General features: G+C 35.2%; 1 protein-coding gene across 15 annotated transcripts in view; it reads left to right on the top strand.

Annotated features, from left to right (window-relative positions):
* The window catches only part of ATP2C1 (ATPase secretory pathway Ca2+ transporting 1), a 165,100-nt gene that overhangs the window by 72,571 nt on the left and 77,404 nt on the right, over positions 1 to 15,125 (top strand). For all 15 annotated transcript variants that reach the window (XR_006795649.3, XR_008505069.2, XR_006795648.3 and 12 more), the window contains 5 exons: positions 4,364 to 4,474; positions 6,789 to 6,905; positions 9,504 to 9,593; positions 11,629 to 11,664; positions 14,758 to 14,819. Coding sequence is in view for 10 of the 15 variants with exons in the window: in XM_064587922.1 (XP_064443992.1) it covers positions 4,364 to 4,474; positions 6,789 to 6,905; positions 9,504 to 9,593; positions 11,629 to 11,664; positions 14,758 to 14,819 (416 nt within the window). In the remaining 5 variants the exon portion in view is untranslated. The remainder of the gene's footprint in view (positions 1 to 4,363; positions 4,475 to 6,788; positions 6,906 to 9,503; positions 9,594 to 11,628; positions 11,665 to 14,757; positions 14,820 to 15,125) is intronic.

Genomic DNA, 15,125 nt, shown 5'->3' with positions numbered 1-15,125 from the left:
AGTGGTCAGTTCTCAGTCCTCATCTTAATGTTTTGCTAACATTTGACCTAGCCATTTACACCCTCTTTGAAATACTTATTTCACTTGACTTCTCTTTTGGTGCTCTTTTTACCTCACTGGTTGCTTCTTCTTGATCTCTTCTCTTGGTTACTGCTCATCTCTGATTGCTATGTTGGGAGAAGGCCCTAGGGTCAGCCCATAGATCTCTTCCCTTTCTTCTGTGCTGGTATGGTTTATTCTCAGTTTTAATACCATTTATATGTTCATGGCTACCCACACTTGTATCTCTAACCTGGACCTCTCCTGTATGTACACATACCTGTCTACCGCCTGGACATATCTACCTAGAGATCTAATGGCTAGTTCCTTTGCTTTTTTTCAGGTATCCGTGCCCAAATGCCACCTTACTGGAGAGGTCCTCCCTGCCCCGCCCCCCCCAATATAAGTTGAAGCAATTCCTCCCCTACTTATCCTTCCTTTTTAAATTGTTTTCTGGAGCATTATATAGTATATTATTTATAGTCTTTTGTTTCTTATTGGTACATAGCTTCATGAGGCTAGTCTTCTTACCTTTTGGTCAGTGCCAACAACAGTGCCTGGCACATAATAGACATTGATTATGTGTCTAAAGATGGAATGAGTAAGTGAATAAATGCTGGCTTTCTTTTAGTATTTCATTTTGCCATGCACCCCCCTTTCCTGGGAACTTCGTACACTCAGTTCCCTCACTTCTTCCATCCCTTCCCTTAGGCAGCTTTCAATTCTATAAGCATCACTTCTCATGAAAATTTCCGTGTCTGGTTTGCAGTCTCTGTGTAAGCTCTCATGCCCATGGACTTCTTCACTGTAGTGATCATTTTCAGTTTTCCATTAGTGCTGTCTTTGATAACATTTGTCCCCTTCCTCTTCCCTCCTTCCCTTCAAGCTGTTTTTGCTCATTGTTAATACTAAGGGCCTACCACAGAGTCAGATTCTCAATAAATAACAGTGTTGAAAGAGTAAATGAGTGAACAAATTACTTTTACATGCCATAGAAGTAATGATCGATTTGAACTACTAAAGATAACATTTGCTTAAAAAGAAAACAGGATTAAAATTCAATAATTTCCATAATTTTAGGTTGAAATAGAATCTAGTAGGCATAAATCTAGTTGAGATTGCTGTCTTTGGCTAAGAAATTTGTGCTGTAGCCTCCCCCTATTAATAGCAATCCTTTCCGTGAAATCCATCCTCATCATATGGCTGTCTAGCCTTTGCCAGAACACATCTAGTGCTCTTCATTCTAACTCCAGAAGTTGGTTGGCTAGAAACTCACCCTTTGGTTTTGGTGTTTCCCTCTTTCACATGGCAGCTTTTCATATATGTAGAGAGTTATCATCCCTTCAGTGTCTTGCCCATTATTAAGCAAAATAGTCTTACTTCCTTCTGTTGAGATTTTCAGCTCTTTTGGGCCCATGGAATGCTCATGAAGGATTTTATGGAGAGTGTATTCCAACATAGAGCCTCTCTCTCTCTCTTTTTTAAGATTTTATTTATTTGCAAGAGAGAGCATGGGAGAGAGCACAAGCAGGGGGAGCAGCAGAGGGAGAGGGAGAAGCAGAGCCTGATGCAGGGCTCGGTCCCCAGACCCTGAGACCATGACCTGAGCCCAAGGCAAATGCTTAAGCAGCTGAGCCACCCAAGCGCCCCAGACCCTGTCTTCTGTAACGACTACCAAAAGATTCCTTTAAAAAGATTTTATAAGAAAGGCTCTTGTACTATGTATTGGGTACTTCGGATGGCAATTTCCACTGTTTCGATAGAAAAGTACGTTTTATTTTTTTATTTTAATTTTAATTTTTAAAATTATTTATTAGAGAGATAAAGAGCACAAGCGGGGGTAGTAGGGGGAGGAGAGGCAGAGGAAGAAATAGACTCCCCACTGAGCAGGGAGCCCAACTTGGGCCTGGACCTCAGGACCCTGGGATCATGACCCAAGCTGGAGGCAGCTGCTTAACCGACTGAGCCACCCAGGTGCCTCAAAAAGTACATTTTATTTATTTATTTTTAAAAAAGATTTTATTTATTTATTTGACAGAAAGAAACACAAGCAGGGGGAGTGGGAGAGGGAGAAGCAGGCCTCCCGCTGAGCAGAGAGCCCCATGCGGGGCTCCATCCCAGAACCCCGGGATCATGACCCGAGCCGAAGGCAGACGTTTAACTGACTGAGCCGCCCAGGCGCCCCCCAAAAAGTACATTTTAATAAAAAATTATTGCAAATCTAACTTTACTCACTTTGATTGGTATTTAGTTCTGTATTGAGCTAACTGTACTGGTGAATATACATGTAAATATTAAATACTTTTTGGAGAAAAATAGCTATTTCAGCCCTTATTACTAGTGGGTCAAGTGCTTTATTAATGGATGTAATCTTCACACAACTTTGGCACTATTATCCCTATTTTATATGTGAAGAAACTGAGGTACAGGAATCTTAAAAATAAAAGATTTTATTAATCTCATTGTCACTGTAGGTAATGTAAATATATTTGTTCCTTAATTTTGCTTTAAGATCTCACAAGATAAAATAAGCATGTCACACTGGTTTAGTTCTCATTGTTTTTAAGTGTGAAGTATTTTTGCAGGGTTTCTCCAGTCTTTAATTTAGGGATGGTTCAGTTAAATCTTTCCCGTCCTACTTTGTTTTATAGGTTTGAAATAAGGACATTCAGTGGCTCTAAAATGTGTACAACTTTTATGAAATTTCCAGTATTTTCTTTAAGGTTTTGCATTTCTTAATTACGTAAAAATATGCTTTAAATAATTTCAAGATTTTGTTTTGTATGAAAGCTAATCTGTCTCCAGTTTCCTCAGAAATTTTGGCTCCTAATATCTTCTCATTAAAAGTAGAAAAATACTTCCACTTCTTGATTTAAAGTACTTAAACATTCAGGAATACCTTTTAAATAGATGAGATTAGAAAACATGTATGTATTTGATTGTTCCAGAACTCAGTTACACTGAGGGAGTACTTTTTTTCCCACAGCTATTTACTATTTTTTGGAGTAGTGTAAAGATTTTTCTATGTACACAGACCTCTGTAATGACAGCATATAGGTCTTTATTATTGTCTTAGAATAATAGAAACTTAAGGTTATTCTTTGGTCAATCTCATTTTTTTTAAAAGATTTTGTTTATTTGACAGAGAGACACAGGGAGAGAGGGAACAGAAGCAGGGGGAGTGGGGAAAGGGAGAAGCAGGCTCCTCGCTGAGCAGGGAGCCTGATGCGGGACTTGATCCCAGGACCCTGGGATCATAACCTGAGCTGAAGGCAGACGCTTAAGGACTGAGCCACCCAAGTGTCCCAATCTGATTTGTTGTCTTGAAGAAGTGTTGTGTCAAAAAAATTTTAGGGAAATATTTTATCCTAAAAATGTTGATTATCCAAGGTTGAAAACATTCCATGTGAAAGCTTAAAGACGTGTGTCTTGGCAGTAAGATGATCACTTCAGTTTCAGTATTATTTTACAGTTTCAGTATTTTAATCAGTGGATGTGTAGGAACTGAAATGTTTTCTTCGCTAAAGTTTCTATGGGGAGATTTTGTCTTCCTTTCTCCTACTTATTCAAAACTTTTTTTTTTTTGTCTATAAAGATTAATCTGTCAGCTTAGGACCCAAGACAAGTCTGGATTGGGGATTTATTTCTGGAAGTGTGTTAAATAAACACTTTTCTGTAGATACTTGCTTATGAAGCTGCATCAAGTAGATACCATGGTTACCACTATTTCTGTGATTTACTCTGCTTGTTCACAGCCCCTTCCCTAACTGTGCATCCTCTGCTTGTGTGGTCTCTCTTTTGCTCTTTGTTTTCCTGCTAGTTTGGGAATGGGTTTTTAAATCTGACTTGCTGTCCTGGTGCTTATGTAGAGTAGTCAGGTGTTTTTCTGGACAGTTAAGAAATGGGCTAACCAACAGGAGTAGTTAAAATGGAGAAAGCTTAGCTGTTCTCTGTCTTTCCTGTTAAACATAATGAGTTTAGAGGATTATGACTACATGTAATTCTCGGGATCTGCTAGACGGGACATCTGTTTTACTTTTTACTCATTACATTGCTGTAGAAATAGCATCTTTTTTATTTAATGTGGAAATTACTTTGTGTTCTAGCTGGCACTGGTGGCTTGCTTTTTCAGATGTGCTTTCTGGAGAATAGTACATGGTTAGTAGAAAATTATCTTATGAGGACTAGATACTTATTATTCTCAAAATGTTTGTTTTCTAACTGGAAACTAAGTTTCTGTGAACATTTGGATTTTCATTTATTCTAGACTGCATTCCAATTTTTTGGTATATTCAAGTATTTTTCCTTTGGTTTTATTTACTAGGTTGCACGTTTTCAAAAAATTCCTAATGGTGAAAATGAGACAATGATTCCTGTATTGACATCAAAAAAAGCAAGTGAATTACCCGTCAGTGAAGTTGCAAGCATTCTCCAAGTAAGTGCTTGGTGGAGAGGAAGGGAATAGATAGTAAAATCAGTCATTTAGACATAGGTAAATGCCATCCAATAGAATTTTCTCTGATGACGTAAGTGTGGTGTTCTGCATTGTTCAGTACAGTAGCCAATAGTTAAATATGACTACTGAGTACTTGCAGTGTGGATATTTAGGTAAGGAACTGAATTTACTTTAAAATTTAAATGGCTGCACGTGGCTAGTGTTTACCTGATTGGACAGTGCAACTCTAGGTCATTAGCATTGCGAGGAGCTATTAATGCTGTGTAAGGATTAGTTGGATTAATAAAATAATCAATTTATTAACATAAGTAGAGTTAGGAGTTTATCATTTTTTTTGTTAAGTGTTTTCTAAAGTAAAAGGTAAGTACAAGATAGGGACTGCAAGTAAACTTTAATTGCTTATGAAATTTAATCTCTTTCTAGTTTTAAAAGCACAATCTAATGTAACATGAATAATTTTTTAATTTTTCCTTCAAAATTCCTGTATTTTAATGATGGCATTAAAAACATTGGATATATATTTTTTGAGGGTTTTTGGTTGTATTTATATTGTTTTAAAACCATTTATTTTAAATATTTTTAAGTGTTGCGAGACTGTTATCAAACTCTATTGTAAAGCTTTTGGCCAGAGAAACTGATTATTTTAGGGATGCAGGTAATTTCATTCTTAAATGATAGTTATGATAATAAATCATGAGAGACAATGACTCTTCTAAGTTTCCCAGACCCAATTCCAGCATGGTTGGGGGGGGTTCTCCCACACATAACACCAAGCAATTCTTGGACACCCAATAATTTAACTCAATTCCAACAATATCTACCCAGAGATAACATCAGATTCCATAGGTTAAGGGTTAAGCCCTAGAAGACTGCCTCTTACTCCTGACTTCAGAAGTCAGTCACAGGCCCCATGCTGTTACCTATGTTTCTGACCAACCCACTACAGATTAGAGGTTCCTCCTTAGGTTCATTTAATTTTCTAGAGTGGCTCACAGAGCTCAGGGAAACACTTAACGTTTACCAATTTATTAAAGAGATATGATAAAGGATATAAATCAACAGCCAGATGAAGAGATACATAGGTCTGGGATGGGGAAAAGGCCTAGAACTTCCATGCCTTTTCCAGGTATACCATTCTCCCTAGTCTCCATGTTTTCACCAGCCTGGAAGCTCTCCAAACCCAGTTCTTTTGGGCTTTTATGGAGGCTTCATTGCTTAGTCATGGTTGACTGAGTCATTTGCCTTTGGCTGATTCAGCCTTCATCCTGTCTCTCTCCTCCTCAGAGGTGAGGGAGAATGGTGGTGGGGGTGCTGGGACTGAACCCTGTAATCATGTGGTTGGTCCTCTTGTCTATCAGCTGCTGCTCTTGGGTGGGGTCCAAAAGTCACCTTCATTCACACAACAAAAGACACCGTTATTGACATCATCCCAGGAAATTCCAAGGGTTTTAGGAGCTGTGAGCCAGCAACCCTGGAGGAAGACCATATACAAATGAGGAATATGTTTTGGGCATCTGAATGACCAGATAACATACACATTTCTTATAAATCACAATATCGCAGTGACTGAAGAATGTAAGTGGTGTTCATAGAACATAATTATTTTTAGTAATTTAGGAACCACAAATTATCTGCTTGAAAGAATTACACAGTCCAAGAGTAAAAAGTAATAATACCAATCTGAGGGTTTTGATAGGCTCACAGAACAAAAAAGGCAGTTATGGTCCATTGAATGTTCTTTTGGAGAAACTAATTTTAGAAAATAAAACAATGAAAGCAAAGAAAGCTAATTAAAATGTACTGATACTTTGCTTTCTGTAAGTCATGTGGCTGGTTTTTGTTTATTTTTCTCTCCCCAGAGAAAATCATAAGTTTTTTGTTTATTAAACTATACCTTATTGCTTACATTTTTTAAAAAAATGTGCTAATATAGTATTGTATGTTACCTATACATCAATAATTTTTTTTAATCAAGGTGTAATTTACATGAAATATAATGTACCCATATTAATGGAACAGTTTGCATTTTGGCAAATGTTAACCACCATCAGAATTAAGATATGGAACACTTTCATCACTACTAGAAGTTCCCTCAGGTCCCTCTGCAGTTAATCTAAGTAGATTTTTGCTCTTGGCCCCAAGCAACCACTGATAATGCTTTTTGTTACAACAGATTAGTTTTGAGTGTTGTATAAGTTCTTATAAATATGAACATACAATATGTACCCTTGTGTTTTTCTTCTTTTGTTCTCTGCTAACATTTTTAGTAACTTTTATATGTAAAATCTAATAGGCTGATCTTCAGAATGGTCTAAACAAATGTGAAGTAAGTCATAGGCGAGCCTTCCATGGCTGGAATGAGTTTGATATCAGTGAAGATGAGCCACTATGGAAGAAGTATATTTCTCAGGTGAAATATTTTTATTTCCTCCTCTGCTGTGTAATTTACATGTATTTTTGTTAGTGTAGTTGTTTACTTTTGTGAAGTTTTTTTTTGTTTTGTAGAGAAAGGAAATAATTTGTAAAAAATGTTTTTTACCTACATTTTTTCTGTTAGAGTTTGCTGTTAAGTTGGAACTTCTCTAATTTTTAGTGTGCAAATCTTTACGAATGTATAACATGGAATACTGTGAAGAGTAGTTTCCTTTACAGATGTCTACCTTACATTTGTCTTATAAGGAATGCTAATATTTTTTAAAAAAATTTTTATTGTTATGTTAATCCCCATACGTTACATGGGAATGCTAATATTTTTTAAAGTAATATAGCCAGCTTAGAAAATGTAGTAAAAATAAGGTAGTTTGAATCCAGACTGCTTGAGTACAAATTCTGTCTTTCTTACTAGCTCTATGATCTTTATTATCCTTTTAGTCTTATCTATAACATGAGGATAATAATTTTAGGAGATAGTAAGCTATCAATAAACAATAGCTATTTTTAATTATATTTTGTCAATATCCTAATCTTTTCAGAAAGACTTATTGTAGGATTTTCTTTTAACTTGATAACAAGTATGTTAATGTGAAAAGTTCCAAGAATCCTATGGCCAGTTTTCACCTAGTAGGGTTAGTTTGCCAAACAAGTTCTTTTTATTTTTACTTATTTATTTTTTAAGAAGTTCTTTTTAGTAAAGAAAACTTTTAAGCCTTCTAAGTACAGGTTTTTTTTTTTTTTTTTTTAAGATCTATGTGTAACTTTTCTAAAGGGCCTTAATGGGCCCAAATTTATCAGTCTTAATTTTGCAGATGAGTTTGTTTAAAGTGGAAAAACTGAATTTTTAGAGATTAAAAGAACCTTGTGTGTATCTGTCATGTGTTTGTAGAATATTTTTTATATGCATGTTTGTATTCTCACATTTACCACATATCCACATTACCTAAAACTTCAGGAAGTTCATTCTAGATTTATAAACTATAGTGATTGGACTTATTATTAGGCAGTATAATTTAATGTTTTACTTTCTTACTCCTGTTTCAAAGCTTGACTACCTGCATCATGGGATTGCTGTGAGAATGAAACAGAAGTAGTGTAATGTAGTTAAGCACAAGCAGCAATTAACAGTAAATATCAATTGTTAATTATAAAGCACTGGGTGACTCTGTTCCTCTACAAAGAACACTGAGTTTGTTGCTTTGCAAACGTTTGTCTGGAGCCTGCCATTAATCAAGTGGCGTGCTTGCTACTTTGGCACAGCTGTTTTAGAGGTCGTAATAAAAAAAGCCCATGGGTGTTGTCCTCAAATTGTGATGATAAGAGCTAACATTTGAAGTGGCTTTTATGGTTCACACAGTGTTTTAATATACATTCTTAGTTAATCTTTATCACAGTCTTGGTATAAGGTAGTATTTTCCCAGATGAGGAACTTGGGTCATACACAAGTGACAGGAGCTGGATTTAAACCCAGGTACTCTGACTCAGTCAGGTGTGTGTGGTTTGTCAACCCTGAACCACATTGCAGTTGTAGTTTTAGTTTGTTAGAGTAGTGATTTTCGATCTTCTAGACGTTAGAATCATTTGGGGAGTGCTTAAAAAATGCTGAAGCCTGGGCCCTATGCCCGGAGATTCTGATTTAATTGGTCTGGTGTGAACGTAGGCATATTTTAGAAGTTCTTCACATGATTCTGATGTGAAGCAGGGTGGGAACCCCTGTGCCAGGGAATGGAGCCATATAGGGAGGGGGAGGTGATGGCATCTAACCTTGCTGCTGTGGTATCTAGGGGCTGGGGCTCTCTGGTGCGATGAATTCTTTGTAGCCTAGTTACTTTGCACCTTTAACAGTGATTGGCACCACTTCATCAGAGGAAGAGGTTCTGGCAACAGAGCTCTGATGTTTAAGGAGTAGGATGTCCAACTGGGAGAATTTAGGGTGGCTCTGGTGCTTGGTCATTTAAGTGCTGCCTGGTTGGGTTGATGGTGTGGTTCTGTTTCTTTAGATACTAATGCCTCTGCCAGGTAGATAATAGGAAAACCAGCATTTGGAAAATCTTCAGCTTCTGTGGAGTGGATCTTATTGTTGGTTCTTAGCTATGATTATTCCTGGGGCGTGTGGGTCAACCATGGAATTGTAATCTGTGCTACTTTATTAAGTATAAGATATTTGGATCTCATAATTTAGGTGTTGTACCCAGTGTTAACCTAAATTTTTATCTTAAAATTCATTTTCCACTTATTCTAGCCTCAGTAGAAATGCAGACCAGCTATATTTATTAAATTAATGTACCAAAAATATACGTGTACCATAAGGAATTGGTAAATTCTTAGTTTTAAGTATTGATATTTAATTTTCTTTTCTTCTGAAAAGGAACTGTTATGAAGCGGTGACTTTTAAATGTAGTTAAGTGTAAATACTTTTTTTGTTAATTAAAAAGACATACAAAATCTCATTCAAATGTAGACTCATAATTTTCTAATCATGCCTCAGTAGTTTATTTTTTTAAGTTTTTGTTGTGATGGAACACAACTACCATTCATACAAAACTGTTGAATTGCTGTTTGTTTTCACTTTCAGTTTAAAAATCCCCTTATTATGCTGCTTCTGGCTTCTGCAGTCATCAGTGTTTTAATGCATCAGTTTGATGATGCTGTCAGTATCACTGTGGTAAGAAAATATGTATATTTTTAAACTATTGGATAATCGTTTAAAATTAGGATTGGCTTTTATTTTGGAAAATGAATTGAGAAGTGCCTAATGTTTCTTCAGGTTTTTTGTTAATGTCCAAATTCTGCATTTTGTTGCAGTAATTTCAAGTAATATTCAACGGTCTGTGATTGGCACTCATGAGAATTATTTAACAACCTTATAATTTTACAGATAAGGAATATTTTATAATAAATTTCTGGTTAAAATTTTAATTTAGTTTACTTTCTATTGAGAATGTTTTGACTAATTGTGAACTGAAGCCTGATGATTATGAAATTAAAAATATTATCTAACAGTGAACACTCTATATACTATGTAAGATTTTATTCTTTCTGGCTAAGCTGTTCTTGCTTTCATTGAAAGTTTCCTCTTCTTTTTTTTCTTGTCCTATGTTTTATTGTAGTATAAAAATTTATAGCAAGTACAAGCATTGATTAAAGCAGATATGTTTACGCGTAAGAACACAGTAGAAATTAATATAGAGCTGCAGTTCTTGAGCTCTTGCTTGTGGACTCCCAGGTGTCTGTAAGACCCTTTCAGGGAGCATGTAAGGTCAAACTGTTTATGTAATACTCAGACATTATTTTTGCTTTGTATGTTTGCATCAGTGGTGAAAGAGCAGTGGCAGGTAAAACTGAGTGTTGACTCAAGTCAGAATAATGGCATCAACCTGTACTAGTGGGCATTGTTTTCTTTCATTGTTTCTCTTGGGAGTGTTTTTCGTAAAGGAGTAAAAATTAATTTCATTAAATCTTGACAGTTGAGTATATACCTTTTGAATATTCTGTGTAATAAAATGGGAAATATGCATAAAGGACCTACGTATAGTGAGGTACAGTGGTTGTTTCAAGGAAGGGTGATTGTGATGAGCTGAATTAGGCTTTACTAGAAAGAATGAATGATAGACAAACTTGGTTATTAAGACTTGAATAACTGGCATGCTTTTTTTTAGGAAGTGAGTGAAATGATGAAATACTATTACTTCAAGAAAAATAAAGAACATTTATTGCCAGTGATAAAATTCAAGCTTTCAAGTGATAGAATTTTGCAAAATATTTATGAATTACTGTGCGCTAAATAGCTTCCCAATATTTAAGACTTCATTCTAAAGAGATCAGTAGTATTTCAATGAATATCATTTTTTTTTACTATTATGAAATGTGTCAACACTTGAAAGGTTTGAATAACCAAGTAAATCAATATTTTCTAAATGACCAGTGTAAGATGTTACAATGTTTTCAGTGATCAGAGATCCATTCAAATTGAAAATAGATCAATAGATTTTACTATAATTATGAAAAGTTCATTGATACAGCTTAGATTCTATTTGCAAATTACTCTAAGTAACTAACACTTGTCCAATTTGGGTGTAGTAGCTAAGAAGAATATCCACAATCTGAAAAGGCTTTTAAAATACTCCTTCCTTTTCCAACAATATCTGTATGAGATTAGGTTTTCTGCCTATACTTCAGCCTATACATAGGACAATAGATTAAATGCAGAAGCAAATGTGAGAATCTAGCTTTGTATTAAGGCAGACATCAAAGATAGAAAAACTGAAAACACTTGCACTTTTCTCACAAATTTATTTGGAAAGTGTATTTTTCATAAAAAATGTATGTATTAACATGCAATGGTTTTATTACTTTTTAGATGAATTAATAAGGAGGAATTAAAACTGAGCAATTAAAAAAGTATTAAATTATGGTAAATATGAGTAGGTTATATCCCACATAAAAGCTGGTCCTCAGTTTGTAAGAACAGAAAGGGATCTTGAGATCAAATTTGAGAAGTTGTCCTAGGGGAGGCAAGGCACTGTTGGCTGTCAGTTTTTCCCCTAAGGCAGAGTTGTGATTTCTTCCCCAGTTGATCTCAGTGCTTAGTGTCTGGTATCTGGGGACTGCAAATAGAGTTAGAAAAATAAAACATGATTAACAGTTATTTCTGAAGTTACAATTTCAGCTTTAAAAGGTTATTTCTTTGTTTTGTTTAGGCAATACTTATCGTCGTCACAGTTGCCTTTGTTCAGGTGAGTAGGTGGTCTACTTTGTCAGCATGAAAATGGTATTTTAGTTAATTGCTTAAAAAAACTAAGGTGGCTTATGAGAAAATCTTTGGTTATTGGAGGATGGTAATATTGGTCAGAACAATTCATTCTTTGTTTTTGAAATGATTTCAGAAACTTAGTTCTCCAGGGAACTTTGTGGAACTAACTTGACTGCTTTAATTTAGATAGTAGCATGAAGAAAATGTAGTTTTTTATTTGATAAAATTAAAGGTAACTGAAGCAGATGGAAACAAAAAGCACAGTAATAGAAATAAAAGCCAGCAACAGGTTTAAAAATTTTTTTCAATTAAAAAATTGGGCCAGGTTTAAATTCCTCATTTCCTACACAGAAAAACGTTCTGATCTGGATCAAATTTCCAATTCAGCATAGACATTGAAACAGTAAATAAAACATATGACGAGGGAACTCCTTTTAAAAATGAAATGTGAATATCAATGTGGAGATAATGTCAGGATTTTTATCACAAGTGTAGGCATATATAAAAAGGTAGGCTTAGTTTTATGTTTATTTAATATCTGATAACTTCATATTTTAGAACAATGTTGGCAGGTCTCATTTTATTAGCTAAAAGTTTTAAAGCATAGTTCATAAGAATAGAAGGATTGGGGCACCTGGCTGGCTCAACTGGGTGACTCTGGATCTCAGGGTTGTGAGTTCGAGCCCCACATTGGGTGTAGAGATGACTCAAAAAAAAAAAAAAAAAGACTTCTCGTTTAGGGGAAAATGTTATGTTTGATACTCAAGTTCATGTTGCTTTGACTCTTAAGACTATATTTTAAGTGATTGTGGTTATTTTCACATCTGTGGTTAATTCCTTGGGTATTTCCTGTCATTATCCAGGCTTTCTTTGGCAATCTCTAACTAATAAGTTATTAGTTTATAGTAACCCACTGTAGAAAAGCCTGTTGTAATCAGATTATCTGCAGCAAGTTTGTGAGCTCCATCAGTAGACCATCAGGGATTCTGTTTCCAGGGAATCTTTTTGCTTAGAACAGACAAAAGTTGCACTGGGGCAGGTGGAGCTAGTTAGTCTAGCAGAGGTCCTTCCAGGCTGGTCATCATTCAAGGCAGCTCTTCATTCAGACATTCGGGTGGTACTATCCACTCAACCAGTAACTGGAACCCTCTTGCATCTTTAATAATGCTTGAGAAATACGGAGTGACTTTCTTCAGAGGGATTCCTACAGTATTATTACTATGGATAAGAGGACCTTTGCTTGTTCTGTTGGTGTTTAGAGAGCACCTACCTCAAAAAAACCTACAAAATTGTGATTTTAACATAGTGTGTGATTTTCCACAAAGATTGCATGTTATACACTGTGAATGCAATGGCAGAAGCTATCTGCTAAATATCTCTGTGATAGGTTCAGTTGATGGAAAACTCCAGAAAGAATTGAAACATTTATGAAAAGCCCAATTTCAGATTGGTAGGTCTGGTTTCTTATACATACATGAGCCTTTTACCCAAATGTGCCTTGAAACCAACAAAATACTCTGTATAAACTGCAATTAAAAACCCTCTCTAAAAGATCCTATTTGCTACCACTTGAACTTAACAGTGCTTTGTCAGAAAACTACCAAAACTCTGAAATTGTCAATGATTTGTCTTATTTAATATTTGTGTTTTTATCTGGGTTTTAGGAGGAGAGTGCTTGTATATTTTTATATTTATGTCTACCCTTTTTTCCCTCTCTTTCAAAAATCTCCATTTCTCACCCCATTGTATACCCTCACAGCCATGAAAATAGCTGTTTTATATCGTCATCCATTGATGCCACCTTACAATAAACTTAAAATATAACTTTTAAGTGTTCATTAGAGATGGCTGTCAAGTTTTTAGTGACTTGTTAAAAGGTCATTTTGATACAGAAGTATCTCTGTAGTTGTAGGGAGTGAAGCCTAAGAAGTCTGAAAAGGGAGGTAAAGATTGGGCAGCTTCTATGTCATTTATTACTAGGATCTAGAATTGGTGAGTGTTTTCTAGCCTTCTATGGAATTTTTGGGTAAAACTTCCAAATTCCTTAATATCCTTGTTATGGTTGGGGGAGGGGTATCTTAGAATTTTCATATTATAGATTTGCCTTACTCTCATATTTGTTCCTCTTGCCTAAGTAAATACTCATTTAATTCTAAGTTACTCTTACATAGCTTTGCATTTGCTATTTCAAAAAGTTTGTGATGGGTATGAAATTTTGAATAGTACTAGCACTGCAGTCATTTCAAAACACTCCCCAACTTTCACTCCCACTACTCACCCTCTCCATTTTTAAACTTAGATCAAAAGATTGGTGTATTTAGTGCAGACATGAGACAGAAGTAGCAGTGATGTTATGTGAAGCAAGACTGCCCATGGAAACGTGGACTAAGTAGTATGGTGAGATGAAAGATGTCTCTGACCCTCAGCTTTGATTATATGCATAGAGAAAGGCTGGAGCATCGCAGACTTGGGGCTCCTGAGAATGACCTCTTTTGGATAATTCAGGGTGCTGGGAAAGGTGTCTGTGAAAGTAGTGCCAGCCACAACTCACTCTTATTTAACAGATGTTCTTTCTAAACAAACTTCATAAACCTTTGCAGTAAGCATGTGCTTATATCCTCAAAGCAGATGTTGCTTGCAGTTAATTGTCTTTGACTTCTTTGGTCATTAAACACTAAAAGTAAAATTATCTTAATCATGAGGCTCAATGATTTTAACTTTTAATGACTGAAAATTATATACTCTTTGGACACACTAATGAGTGTTCTTCATTTTCTTATAAACAAACTGACCTTAGGTTTCACATTGAATATTAACATATAAAATTGGGAATATTTAATTGTCAGAATTGTTTGGCTGCTATAATTTAACATTATTTAATAAGGAATAAACTTTCATGTGTTAGGACTATAAGTGCAAGTAAAGGAAAAGATAAGAACTGGGGGAAGTTTTAAAAAAATGAGATTATTATTTACTTAAGTCTAACATGGAATATGTACATAGGAACATACATATTTGCATTTCTTTATAAATGTTTTCTCTTAATATGTTCTGCTTTTTTTTTTTTAATAAATAGGAATATCGTTCAGAAAAATCTCTTGAAGAACTGAGTAAACTTATGCCACCAGAATGCCATTGGTAAGATCCTTGTTTTTGATATGGATTTCTCATTTTTTTTAAATTGAATTATAATTTGTATACAGTGTTAAAAGAGTTTCAGGCATATAATATAATGGTTCAGCAGTTTTATACATTACTCAGTACTCATCACTGTAAGTATACTCTTAATTCCCTTTATCTGTTTTACCCATATCCTCACCTATCTTCCCTCTGGCAGCCACCAGCTTGTTCTCAGTATTTAAGAATGTTTTTTTGTCACTTTTGTCTTTTGTTTTGCTTCTTAAATTCCATATTTGAGTGAAGTCATGTGGTGTTTGTCTTCCT

The sequence above is a fragment of the Mirounga angustirostris genome, unplaced genomic scaffold (genome assembly GCF_029215605.1).
Source record: "Mirounga angustirostris isolate CCGP_5_RB_7025 unplaced genomic scaffold, mMirAng1.0.hap1 SCAF_1, whole genome shotgun sequence".
Classification (NCBI taxonomy): Eukaryota; Metazoa; Chordata; class Mammalia; order Carnivora; family Phocidae; genus Mirounga; species Mirounga angustirostris.
Note: the sequence above shows the minus strand (reverse complement) of the source record. Positions and strands in the feature narration are given on the sequence as shown.